Source organism: Paroedura picta, chromosome 1 (assembly GCF_049243985.1).
Source record: "Paroedura picta isolate Pp20150507F chromosome 1, Ppicta_v3.0, whole genome shotgun sequence".
In the NCBI taxonomy this organism is placed as follows: Eukaryota; Metazoa; Chordata; class Lepidosauria; order Squamata; family Gekkonidae; genus Paroedura; species Paroedura picta.
Window position 1 is genome coordinate 157,662,507 of NC_135369.1, and position 13,203 is coordinate 157,675,709.

At 40.8% G+C, this 13,203-nt stretch overlaps 1 protein-coding gene across 4 annotated transcripts in view; it reads right to left on the minus strand.

Moving 5' to 3' along the window:
• Positions 1-1,364: 1,364 nt before the first annotated feature.
• Positions 1,365-13,203, minus strand: part of PXDN (peroxidasin) — a 99,042-nt gene continuing 87,203 nt past the window's right edge. Inside the window, exons 20-24 of one of the 4 annotated variants that reach the window (XR_013226497.1) lie at positions 12,851-12,971; positions 9,517-9,649; positions 7,046-7,159; positions 5,298-5,477; positions 1,365-4,137 (exon numbers count right to left, since the gene is read on the minus strand). Coding sequence is in view for 2 of the 4 variants with exons in the window: in XM_077309873.1 (XP_077165988.1) it covers positions 5,358-5,477; positions 7,046-7,159; positions 9,517-9,649; positions 12,851-12,971 (488 nt within the window). In the remaining 2 variants the exon portion in view is untranslated. Of the gene's footprint in view, positions 5,478-5,797; positions 6,880-6,910; positions 7,160-9,516; positions 9,650-12,850; positions 12,972-13,203 lie in introns of those variants that run through there. The other 3 variants (XR_013226498.1, XM_077309873.1, XM_077309887.1) reach the window with 3 other exon arrangements.

Below are 13,203 nucleotides of genomic sequence, written 5' to 3' on the forward strand. Positions count from 1 at the left end.
GACGCGGCGAGAGGCGAGGGAGCCCCCGGCAGTCCCGCAAAGCGCGGCTGCCAGGGGTTCCCTGCCTGGCGGGCTGACGCGGCGAGAGGCGCGAAGCGCCTCTCACCGCGTCAGCCCGCCGCCAACGAAACAAGCTCGCCGCCGCCGACCAGCCCGCCGCCGACCAGCCCGCCGCCGCAGGTCAGGACCTAGCGCCCGCTGCATTCCCCTGCAGCGGGCTTGATTACTAGTTGTTTAATAATTCAGAATAACAACCCATGTATAGAACTGGTAAACTGGCTAAAGAGAATTGGTCTCTTGAACAGTCATGTGTGGTCTGAAAAAGGACCAGTGAAAGAATTATCCATGGCTCATCTAATTTAATTGCTCCATTGCTCCAGACAGAGCTATGCAAATTTGTGTAGAAACTGAATTGGCTTAATGCAAAGCTGCAAAGTATAACCCAGCTCCATACCAGTTTTCTGCAAATGACTAAATTTTTAAAATGATTATTTTGCAGTGGAATGAGGATGACTTTGCCCCGCTGAAGAGAAAAAACTTTAGGATAATTCTGATGTTTCATTCTCCTTCAGTGGGACAAATCACCCAAACTAGTTATATGCCAAAGTTACAACCAAGGTGAGATCCTTATGTTTACATTTATCCAGTTCCACAACTATGTTGCATACCTTTCTACCAGCTGATGCTTTTGCAACCTGCCATGTCTTACAGAGCTATAAAAGTAGGAGCAGGTTGCAGCTCTACCAACTTCTTCCACCAGAGCAACGGTTGAAAAAGTCACTGATGTTGCTGCAGATCTGGTAGACTAGACCATAACATCCTTTAGAGGTCCCAGGCCTAGAACTTCATATACCTTTCCAATACATATCTTAAGACCTTGAATTAGTGCATTTTATGGAATAAATATCTGATAATTTTAAAAATTATTTTTGCAGCTCAACCTTTGGGTTCCTATATTTTAAGACAGAAATGAAATGTTAACCGTGGAAAGATCATTAACGCCAGACATCTGTATAAGCTGATATTCAGTGTATAAAACCACAATGAACAAGACAGATGATGTTTCTGCAGTGGAACGTGTACCCTGATAGCCTTCTTAGTGTGAGGGACATCTGATACAATCCTCAATTTAAATGGCAGGCTTACTTACCAGTCCTTCATATGACCAAGTAGTTGCTTGGGGAGGTGCCCCTTCAGCCTCATGCACATGTGTCCACTCGTGATGAAGCAGTGCCATTCACCCTCCCCTCAAAATTGTCCTGCCAGTATCTGTGTGACTGACCACTTGTGGTGGTGACACTGTTTTGCATCAGAATTGGCACGCTAACACTCAATTACCTGTACAAGTAATTACCCAAGGCTGATTTTTAAAAATGTGGTCTGTTTATTGTAAATGAGAAGCATTCATAACAGTGCAAACAATTCTTTGGCAGATTTACTTATATTACAATACAAAATAACCAAGGTTTCACTTTTGGTAGGAGTTTTTTTTAAAGTAAATAAATATGGAACAATTGTGACTGAACAAATATTGAGGAAATGGTCATTTAAATATTGGCCATAGTCTAATTAAATGAGCTTTGAATCTGCAGAAAATGGCAAACACATTGTGCAATGCATGGTTTCCTTTTGTATTTTGGAATAAGATCCATTTCCTAAGTCCAATTTACAAGCAAATATTTAAATAGACATGAATGTTGAAATGTGTATCAAGTTACATACTACCTGAATGAATTAGACACCGGCTTTATTTCAAAAGAAGGAAACCAGAGGTATGTTAATGTATATGCTAATGTATATGTGGCAAAGATATCATAAAACGGCTGAAATACCTGAGCAGATTTCTTTTCAATACGGCATTGCAGCTAAAGGATGATCCATCACTTAAAAATTGGCTTTCTACAGCTAGCTATATGGTTCAGTTGAGATATCTGCCCTTATTTTGAAAGTATTCTACATCTGTAGGCACGTGAGGAATGACCTCAAAAATTAAGGCATGATTTGGCGTCTCATCAGAATAGAAAGGTATTAGTGGAGAGAGAGAGAGAAAGTCCTACAATAACATATAATACTTAACATACTTGTTTTGTCCCAAGGGTGCTTTATAAAATCACCTTAAACAATATTTGTAGCCATCTCCTAGGTACTCTTTACACAGTTTGGCTCAGTCACTGACAGATGATGTTGCTGTGTCATCCCACATGTCTTTTGGCTTCTGTAAGGCATTTGTCAAGTGAAAAACGGACTAAGGCCAGAAATTGTCATGCGCCAAATACTGTTAATGGAAATGAATCGCACACTTGGTTCGTCATACAAATTAAGTACATCTTTTGAATAAGTACACAAATTGGCCTTCGTACAGATGGTACTAATTCTTAAATCCTAATGCCTAGACTCATAGGTTAGTAACTTCATCTGTAGCTGTACCTAACTAAAAATGCTTAGGGATATCAGGAAAAAACTCCCGAATTACATAATTAAGGCTTGTTCTATGAAGAAGCACCATCGATGAAACAAAGCACATCTGTCAAATGAGGTATGAGAGTTTTCCTTCACTGGATTTAGTAATACATCTTGGTTATAAAGAAGGCAATATTGAAGATAAAAAAGTAAACAAACCAGTTAACATAGACATACATTCAACAGTGCTTTAAAAAATCTTAACTGGGCACACAGATTCATAACAGAGAAACTGTTAACATAATTTGGACACAAAGACTAAGGGGGAAAAAACATACTAAGTCAAAAATTTTAAAAATCACAAAAACAAAACTTAAAAAAAAAAAAGAAAACTAATTCCTGTGTGGAAAGGTTTCAGTCTGACAGCTATTTCACAAATCATGCCACAGTATAGCCCGGAACACGTCTATAGCAACAAGACTCTGGAATCAGTAGATACCATCTGCTGCTGTCCTGAGGCCTTATTTCAGAGTAATTCCCCCTCCTGCCCCAATTCATTTTAAAGGGACATGTCTTAAAGCAGCACCTTTTTATCAGGATGTTTTAACTTTAACTGTTTTAACTTAAATTTGTTTTAACTTTCATATTTTCAAGACAACACCAGTACAGACGACCATATTAATTGGCTTACTGTACGCTGCATCATGAACAAAATGGATGCAGTGTCACAACAAAAGAAGCAAGAAACGTCTTTTATTTACTGATCTTGATCTTGATGATGTCAGGAAAAAACACTGATTAAAAGGCAGATAGTCCTGCCCAGAAGAGAACAAAATAAAAACAGATGGCTTCTCTAGACACAGTGAATCAAAATGATTCTGATTCCTGAAAAACGGCCCATGCAGTTAGGTCCTAAACAATATAGACACTAGGCTGAATGATTATCAGGGAAAATCGATCCACTCAAGTCACAGTGTGTGCCTAAAAAGGCATATTTTCAATCATTATGAGAAAATTTATTTTTTTTATCATGAATCAAGGAAAATGCCTCATCAGACTATATTTCGTTGTTTTAATAACCATTTAAGGTATTTATTTTTGGAGGGTAGCCATACTGGTTTGCAGTAGAACAGCTGGATTCAAGTCTTCTACCACCTTAGAGACCAATGAAATTTTTGAAATACGAGCTTCTGAGAATCAAATTTATGGCCAAGGAGGCTTGGACTCTCAAAAGCACATATCCTGAAAACCTTGGTCTCCAAGGTACTACTGGACTCGAATCTAGCTGTTTAATGTATTTATTTGTTCATACAAAATGTTAAATGAAACCTTTTGGTTTTTTCCCCCTTCCAGTCTGTGACTGTGGATTATCATAATTGTGGAACGCAAAAAAATCTTCTGTGAACAGCGAGCATGAAGTTATGGGCCTGCATTTCAACATCACATGGGGATATATCTATGCACTTCAATTTAGGCTCTGACGTTCTCAGTTGCTCACGTGTTTCACTGGACCATGATGGGTTATTCGGTCTCTCATAGGAATAAGCCATACTGTTGCATAATCTGGGGCACATTTGATCCCCCAACGTTTGCAGAATAATGGAAGTCTAGTGTGGAAAGGGCTGAAGGACGTAGGAACTCTATGCATGTACGACAGGGCGTTGTTCATGCCATGTCTCATCACGGATCAGTTCACACCACTGTTTCCTACAGGAAGCCTCAATCACAGAACGCAAGCTGAAAGAAGAAGTGAAACTGCCTCTGAGTGTGCATAACTTCACCATCGAGTAATTCTAGAGACTCCCCATGCAACATGGACTAGGCATGGAATGGTGTTTTCAGACAGGCACAAGTTCTAATCTATATTTTTCTAGAAGTTAAGCACTGATAAGAGGCAGATTGCTGGGGACAATCTACTAGGATCACGCTGTGTGGTGTGGAGTGGCCCAATAGAAGCAAAGCTCTTTTACAGAACATGGTACAAATGTTGCAGTCGAGACCAGCAAGGTCCAGAAAGTTTATGCCTTTAACAGTTAAAAATGTGCAGTAGTAAGGGCAGTAATTTGCACAGCCAAGAAAGGATCTCCCACTTCTCCTTCTCTGACAGCAAACTGTCCAAAACAGATACCTTTGTTACAGCAGTTTTGTTGTTATGGCCAAGGAGAGGTTTTCTCTCGTGTAAAAGACTGAGGTTTTCTCAGAGTGTAAAAGACTTATTTTACACTCTGCCATTTTTGGTTACAAGACCAAGTGGGGGATTAATACATATTTTAATTGTAACATTCTGGACAATCTCTGAAGTATTTTATGAATATGTGAAGAAGAGTGGCTATAGGGCAAAATTGATTTCAATAATGTTAAGGAGAAAGAGAAACTGGTAGCGAATGCTTGCTCTCTAATCTCCCTGGCGGAAATGGTATTGCTACAGAAAGCTAGCTTGCTGAGTTGTCAAGTAAAATGTTACTCTCAGGAGAATCCTACACCAGCTCCACCCCAATTTGGGACAGATGACTAATCTGCCAGGTATCCTGCACAGGGCCAGTGAGTATGTGTTGCATTTTTAAACCAAGGTTGTAGCCCTCATTTCATCCAATTCAATGGACATCTACCTTTCTTTCACCAGTGTATGAAAAATACAAAGTCTCAGAGCCTCATATCACTTGACAAATGCTTCTTTAAAAAGTAGCACCAGTTTTGAGTTTGTTGAACCTGAGAAGTTTTAACACAAAATTATCCTGATGTGTATTGTGTGTTCCCTTTCAATACTTTTTTCATTGTGGCTTTTCAGTGGGCAAGCAAATAAAAATTACACATTTTCTTACACTGTTACACCATCACTTGAATGCTGTCCTTTAATGTCTTGATTTGATGCTGTAGTTTTAAGCATATTGTTTTACCTGTATGTGCCATCGTCAGATATCCAAATGACTTGATAATGTGACAACTGCAAAGCAGACTTAGGGCTTCTTGCTAAGAGTTTGTTTTAGGCAGACAGGGCAGCAAACTCCTTTGAGCTTCACTGGCATAGCGCAATCATTCGGTGGACACGATTCTACATAACAGGTGATTTGGCCAACCTGTGTTTGGGAGACAATGGTACTAGCTTAGCACATAAATACGACCTCCTAAATAAGAACTTTAACATTTGCGTAACTCAGTCGTGGCTCTCTACAGTCAATAAGGTTTCAGGCCTGCAGTCCAAACAGAAGGAATTTCGCTTAAATCTTGCTGAATGGTACATACCACTGTGTAGACCAGGGGTAGTCAAACTGCGGCCCTCCAGATGTCCATGGACTACAATTCCCAGGAGCCCCTGCCAGCGAAAGCTGGCAGGGGCTCCTGGGAATTGTAGTCCATGGACATCTGGAGGGCCGCAGTTTGACTACCCCTGGTGTAGACAATCAATGTATGTAGAGGGAGAATGGGCAGGAATTAACTGGCACAAAATCTATGCATGTAGGGTATGAATGTACACTGCTTTCCTGATTTCCATGTATGTAAAGTTACAGGTTTACTGTGAACTACGGTCACCCTTTTATACATGGGTGAAGGGTGAACCATTTATTAACAAGGAAATAGAACTTTTTAATATACTCAGCTTACTGCTGGACCAAAGCAGTTGTTAAAGCCTACTCATTGTTAATGTCAGAATGACAGGAGTAGTTCTGTCTGTATGATGATGTTCACATAGAGCTTCTGTGTGAATAAGCTTCCTTTTCAGTGCCCTTTATTGGCTAAAACTGGACTAGGATCTGTCATACGCAGATTTGAATTTAGCCATGAAACTCACTTGGTGACCTTGAGCCTGTCACTCTCTTGTCTATGGGTGTGCAAAAAGGAAAAAGGTATTTTTTGGGTTCAGGTATGCGGAACCTGAAAAATATTGCTGTTTCCCAATATTCACGAATACAAGCACCACTATGGTACTCAGATTAGGTAAATATTCAGGAACGCTGGATTTTTTCTATTCCATGATAGCAACACTGTTGGGACTGTTATAGTCAATGGTCCCCAGGTATAATGGGGCTTGTTTTGTATCTAGGGGCTTGTTTTGTTTTTGTTTTTTGAGGTAGAGGCACTAAATTTGCAACATAACTGCTGGTGCTTCTTCTCAAAGAAAATCTCCAAGATTCAAAAAGATTCAGCCTGGAGGGGTCCAATTCTATGGGTTTTCAAAGAAGATACCCCATCTTCCTTTGCATTCAGTATAAGAGGATTTGGTCCATGTAAGTCTGGTTTTGCAAGCCTGATTTGAATAGACTCTGAAAGTGTTTAAAGGTAATCCCTTTAAGCACCTTCTTCAAATCACAAGTTCATACAGAAGGTGCTTAAAGAGACTGCAACTCCTTTAAACAACATTCAACTTCAGTGATCTGGCAGTCTTAAAATTTGACCTTGGCCATTTTGGATAGCTGAAAAATATCAAAATCCATATCTGGCTGAAGTTTTGGCTCAGATTAGCCAAATATACATCCCTACCTTATATAAATCTAAATAAATAAATAAATACCTTCAGTCTGATCTAGGAGGGGAAAAGTCATGCATGCTCCTTAGAAGAAGGGCAGGATAAACATGCATGGGTGGCAAAACAGCAGAGGGCTAAAGCCTTTGCTATCATGTAAAGAGACATGTTCCATTTACTTACCTTGCATTCACATGTGGTGCATGGGTCTTTTTTCCAGACTTCATTACTGGAATAAGATTTACCTTTTTCATCAGTGCATTCAGTTGTACTTAGCCGTGATTCAAGTTTCTTTATCTGAAGACAGAGAAACCTTGTTTAACCATGTATGCCAAAAGTACTTCCATTTGCCTTTTGGTGTGAGTCAGTATAAAATATCATTGCTGAAATATAGTTTCCTAACTAATTAAGATTATATACAGTTCAATTTACTAACACTGCAATCCTAAACAGAAATACATCCCTATAAACCCACTGATTTCAAATTATTAAGAAGGGTACAACTCAGCACAGGAATGCATCATAAGAGATTGGTGACAAGCAACGTACACATGCAAGGGTAAAAAGGTAAAGGTATCCCCTGTGCAAGCACCGAGTCATGTCTGACCCTTGGGGTGACGCCCTCTAGTGTTTTCATGGCAGATTCAATACGGGGTGGTTTGCCAGTGCCTTCCCCAGTCATTACCGTTTACCCCCCAGCAAGCTTTTTACCGACCTCGAAAGGATGGAAGGCTGAGTCAACCTTGAGCCGGCTGCTGGGATCGAACTCCCAGCCTCATGGGCAGAGCTTTCAGACTACACGTCTGCTGCCTTACCACTCTGCGCCACAAGAGGCTCTACATGCAAGGGTACTAGGTGCAATATTATAATAACAATACTTCCTTCCTTAAAACTAAGCAGCACAGTATCATTACTGGATAGCTGGGTCATGCTATAACATACTGTAAATATAGTAACCAAGTGTTCAACTCAGAACACAGTATGTTTCTATCACCCAAGAACTTGAAAAAGCACTTAACAGAACTTCACTTTCAGTTTAGATTAGATTTTCTCAGATTCAAAGCAGTCTCTTGCTTAGTTTCTTAAGCTTTGGAATTGTACATTTTTACATCGCAAAAAGGGAGTTCACATCATGGGCTGGATTCTGTAGATCCGTTCCATTAATGGTGGTGGTATGCTTCATGGCAGAGAGCCTTCCTGGATGCAAGAGCCTTCTCTGCTGACTAGGGAGAGGGCTCCTTGCTCTGAAAGAAGACACCACTGCAAGTAGAGCCCATGGAGCCCAAAGACATATTTCTTAAAATTATCTGCATACAGAAACAGAGGCTTCGATCAGCCAAACATTTTCTGCAGATGTAAAAGATTTCTGCCCACACTGTACACTTCATCACTTGTGCTCCATCACTGCAGCCCAAACTGCCCCACAAAATTCTGCTCCTAAGATGCAGGGACCATTGAACATGAGGGAGGATGGCAGGGGGGAACTGGTAAAAACTGCCACCTTGTGTATGCTGAAATTCTCTGGAGAGCTGATGCCACAGTGAATGTCTGCCACACATACTGATGCCTAGCTAAGTGCTGGTCTTAGTTTTTCAGAAGGATTGATTTTAATGTTTTGCCGAAACTGTAGAGGACTGACATTTTGCATGGAGCAATGTTTGCTCAAAGCACTTTCTGCAATCTCTTTCCCTGATCATAATTAAATTCCCTCTTTGCCGTGTATGCTCTGTACCAATGAAAGGAAATATATGGGGAAGATGGTATGTGAGAAAATATTCCTTTCCCTTGGCTGAATCTCTGAACAAACTGGGAGACTTTCCCAGCTGCAACTGGCTGAAAAAGATCTTGTTATGGATCTGCCCTGCAACCTAGGCCAACCTTAAGCCTAGCCAGCTTCCAGAAAATATTCCTTCTTTTGCAGCTTTTTTTCAGCTCAATTGGAAGGTAGATCTGCCTTCCATGTACTCTATTCTCAATTTCTTCTGGTTAGTTCAAGGACAAGGGAGACTATTTGCTTCTGAGTGCTTTGGGCAAACAGCCTCATTGAGGTTACCTCAAATTAACTTAAACTACAGTGTCTACAGTGTGAAGTTAGCATAATCAAACTGTAGGGGTTATGAAGAAGAAGAGCTGGTTCTTATATGCCGCTTTTCTCTACCCGAAAGGGTCTCAAAGCAGCTTACATTTACCTTCTCTTTCCTCTCCCCACAACAGATGTCCTGTGAGGTGGGTGAGGCTGAGAGAGCCCTGATATCACTGCTCGGTCAGAACAGTTTTATCAGTGTCGTGGTGAGCCCAAGATCCCAGCTTGCTGCATGTGGGGGAGTGCAGAATCGAACCCGGCTCACCAGATTAGAAGTCCGTACTCCTAACCACTACACCAAGCTGGCTCTCTAATATGTCATTATATTGGTGCATCACTTCAAAGCACGCAAAATTAAATTTACTACTAAAGTTTACCCCCCAGTAGTAAATATGGTAGGAATAAACCTTTTAAATACAAAGCATAAGCATTATTATAAAATGCTTCATACAATACATATAACTATAAATACAATTATGAAGTGCTTAATATAATCTACCAGCTTGATAGTATTTTTTTTTAATTCTACACCATAAGACTAACATTAAACCAGGAGACATTTTATATTTACCTGTCTTCTGAGGTCTGTGATAGTCTTCTGCATATCTCCAACAAATTCTTTGAAGTCATTCATTACCACTGATTTTTTACGCTCATCAAAAGATGAAATGGAGCTATTAAAAAGCATATTCTCTCTTGCAGAACTGCAATAGCAACAAAAAGGCAACTTATTAAGCATTCCAATTCTACTTACAAATTTGGATCCAAAAAGATTGTTAGGCACCACAAGGAGTGTTGGCGGCAGAAAGAACGACCTACAAAAACAAAGCTTGGCTAGCGTTTGCCTTGAAACTAGGAATTTTAAAGACAGAGTGGTTCCGTCTTGCTATGCTAGATAGTCATTAGTATACGAAAGGTTCACAATGGAAAATCAACAGAAGAAAACGGAACCTTTCCAAGGCAATATGTTTGTAATAATGGATATAATGAATTTCAATTCAATTTCTTTTAGAATACTTTAATATACCAGAAGGAACAACCATAACGGCTTCTAGATAAATTCCGTTTTCATTGACTTCATCAGTGGCTGAATCCTCCAATCCTCCCAAAACTGTTTGTTGTATCAAAGGTGGCAAAATCCTATTGCCTTTCCTTATATAACAGTTTTAAGTATTTTAGTATCAATAGGCCATAGGCTCTCTAGGGCAGTGGTCCCCAACTGGCCTCAGCGCCAGGCCACGGCTCCCTCTCCCCCCCCCCCAGCAGCGAGAAGCTCGCCAGGAAGTGAGCAAAATCGGCCGCCAAAGCAGCCGATTAGCTTGCGGCCTGGCAAGCTTCTTGCTTCGGGAAGGGGGGGAGAGAAGCTTGCCAGGCCGCTAGCTAATCAGCTGCTGCGGTGGCCGATTTGCTGGTGGCCTGGAGGGGCGGGGAGAGGGAGCCGCGGCTGTCGGCGGCGCAAACGGGCAAGCGCGGACTGTCGCACATGCGCGTTTGCGTCCGGCGGCATCGCAAATGCGCACACACGGCAGTTCTGCGCATGTGCAGATGCTGACTGCTGCTCTAGGGTACTGCGGGGAGTGGTTGTTGACTAGCATAATATCAACTGAAGCAGGGCTTGAGAAGGACAGATATATAATGAGGCAGGTAGTCCTTCACTGACCTTGCTAAGGGCTTTATCTTTCATTCATCATCTTAATTAGGAATCTGGCTTTAGCAGCATATATTGGAATTGCTTTATCAATCAATCTTTGAGTGTTTTGGAAGATCCCGGTGATTGGCTATTGGAGGGGAAGGGGCTTCGGTGCCAATTGGAAGCGATGGATTGGGTCGACCTCAACCCAATGCCTGGCGGAGGAGCTCCCTTTTGCAGGCCCTGTGGAACTGTTTAGGTTCTATCAGGGCCCTGATCTCCTCTGGGGATTCGTTCCACCAGGTGGGGGCCACAATGGAGAAAGCTCTGGCCCTGGTTGAGATCAAGTGGGCTTCCTTGGGGCCAGGGACCACCAGGAGGTTGGAAGTAGTAGAGCACATTGGGGTTGCAGAGATGTAGGGATTGGTGGCTGTAAGCATGCCAATCACCTTTACTGGCTATGACAACTTACACTGGTCAGACTAACATTCTTGATTTCGTTTTTCAAATCCCCAAACTCCAGTGAAGCATCCTATATGGCTTTATACATTTAGTGGTGGTTTTGCTCAATTCAAACCTCCAAAGTGTATTTCTTCATAGGCAGAATTGAACCACCCTGAGCCTCCGGGGACATTAGTATATAAATGTAATTAATAAAAATAAAGAAAGAATGGTCAGTACTGGGGAAAGGTATACTGGACTGAAACAGTTTGGGGCTTTAAAGGTAGAAACCAGCTTTGAATTATGATGAAGACATGAAGCAATACCAATTGGCAGAGGCTTCTTTATTTCATTTTATCCTAGGCACACTTAAAATCTAGTGTTATATTTTAGCAGATTAGGACTCATTTTTTTCAACAAGTGATTTGTCCTCTTCCTGCCACAGGTACTGAAAATAAGAAAGGATAAAAAGGCCTTCCAGGATCAGGGGGAAAATTAAAATAATTGAAAACAAATGTAAAAAATTGACTTTGAATCCCTGCAAATGATGGAAAGTTAAGTGTCACAATATTTTAATTTTTGTGTGTGAAAAACCTGACTATGGTTAGGAAACTGGCCTCTTAACACCTCATGCTGCAAGATACATGCATTTTTAAAACTCCATCCCTTCTTTTGTACCTTTAGCCCTGTTACGGGAAGCGAGCATATACTAATGACTAATTCAAACAAATGATTAAAGACGTGGTGGATGCCTGAATCAGAGTTTTTACTTAAATAGCAAATGTTTACGCTGGCTTCATTCCAGCACATGATATCATGTAGCAAATTTTGCAAACTTCAGGCTGTTTCACAAAACAGAGACGGTTACAACCTCCCAAAGCATACTACATTTTAAAGCATCTTCTCCCACTCACTAAACTCCCTCAGCTAAGGCAAAGCTTGTCAACCAAAACACTGAAACCACAGCCTTCAACTTACTAAAACATTTAGCTATGAAAAAAGCAAGGAGATGGAGAAGGAAAGTATAGCAAATAGTTCAGGAATGACATCTAGGCCAGGAATGGGCAGAAGGTCTAAGCAATAAAAAGTAGCTCTCCAATCACCCACTCAAATGCTGCGGTAATTTTGTTCTTATCCTCCCCTTTAAAACTCCTGCAGTGGCTTCCTCTCCTCTTTATCTTTTATGGGAACAATGCATAGGCATTCATGCGCTTTTGCTCTGGATGGGAAAATTACAGCTTTCAAAATAGACCATAAAAAGCTTATATATAATTAACATCCAACTACGAAGCTCTAAAAACCAAACCAACTACTGAAGCCTCAGAGAACAAAAACATTTTAATGTGACACCTACAAGAATTAAAGTCATATGAATATGAATATGATCTGGGGAAGCTACGTCTTAACTAGAGTATCACCTAAAAGGCCACGCCCCTTGTTGCCACTTGCCTCATATCAACAGCTGGGGGCAACTGAAGCAGGGCCTGAGAAGGGCAGATATATAATGAGGCAGGTAGTCCTTCACTGGCCTTGTTCCTAAACTGTTAAGGGCTTTATCTTTCATTCATCCTCTTAATTAGGCATCTGGCTTTAGCAGCATATATTGAAATTGCTTTATCAATCAATCTTTGAGTGTTTTGGAAGATCCCGGTGATTGGCTATTAGCATCTCAGACATAGTCTTTCACATCTCCTGCTACCTGGTCTTTTATCTGTAAGTGCCAGGGATTGAACCCATTACCTTTTCCATGCAAAACTGATGACCTAACATGGAGCCACAGCACTTCCTGATATTTCATTCCCATATTACAATTGCCATCTTTACAGAAGTCTACCTTGGTGCTTTTGACATTTTCATATGCTTTGAAGGCTTGTCTTCACGAAAACTGTAATCCAGAGAACGTTTTCCTCGGAAATGGTAAGAAAATGCGTTGAACTGTCCTCTTGTCCTACAGTCTGAAATTGAACAGGATGAGTTATAACGTTTGCACTTTGTATGACATATGTCCAAATAAAGTACAATGCTGATGAAAACAGTTTATAGCAGGCTTTTAACTTCCTCCTTCTCCCAGCATCAAAAATAACATGTGAAATTCAGTAATTAAAAATCTGTGACAAGTAGGTAAGGTATGGATTATTCAAGATACTTATTAGAAATGGGAAGGAGGTCACTGCTAAAAATGAATGA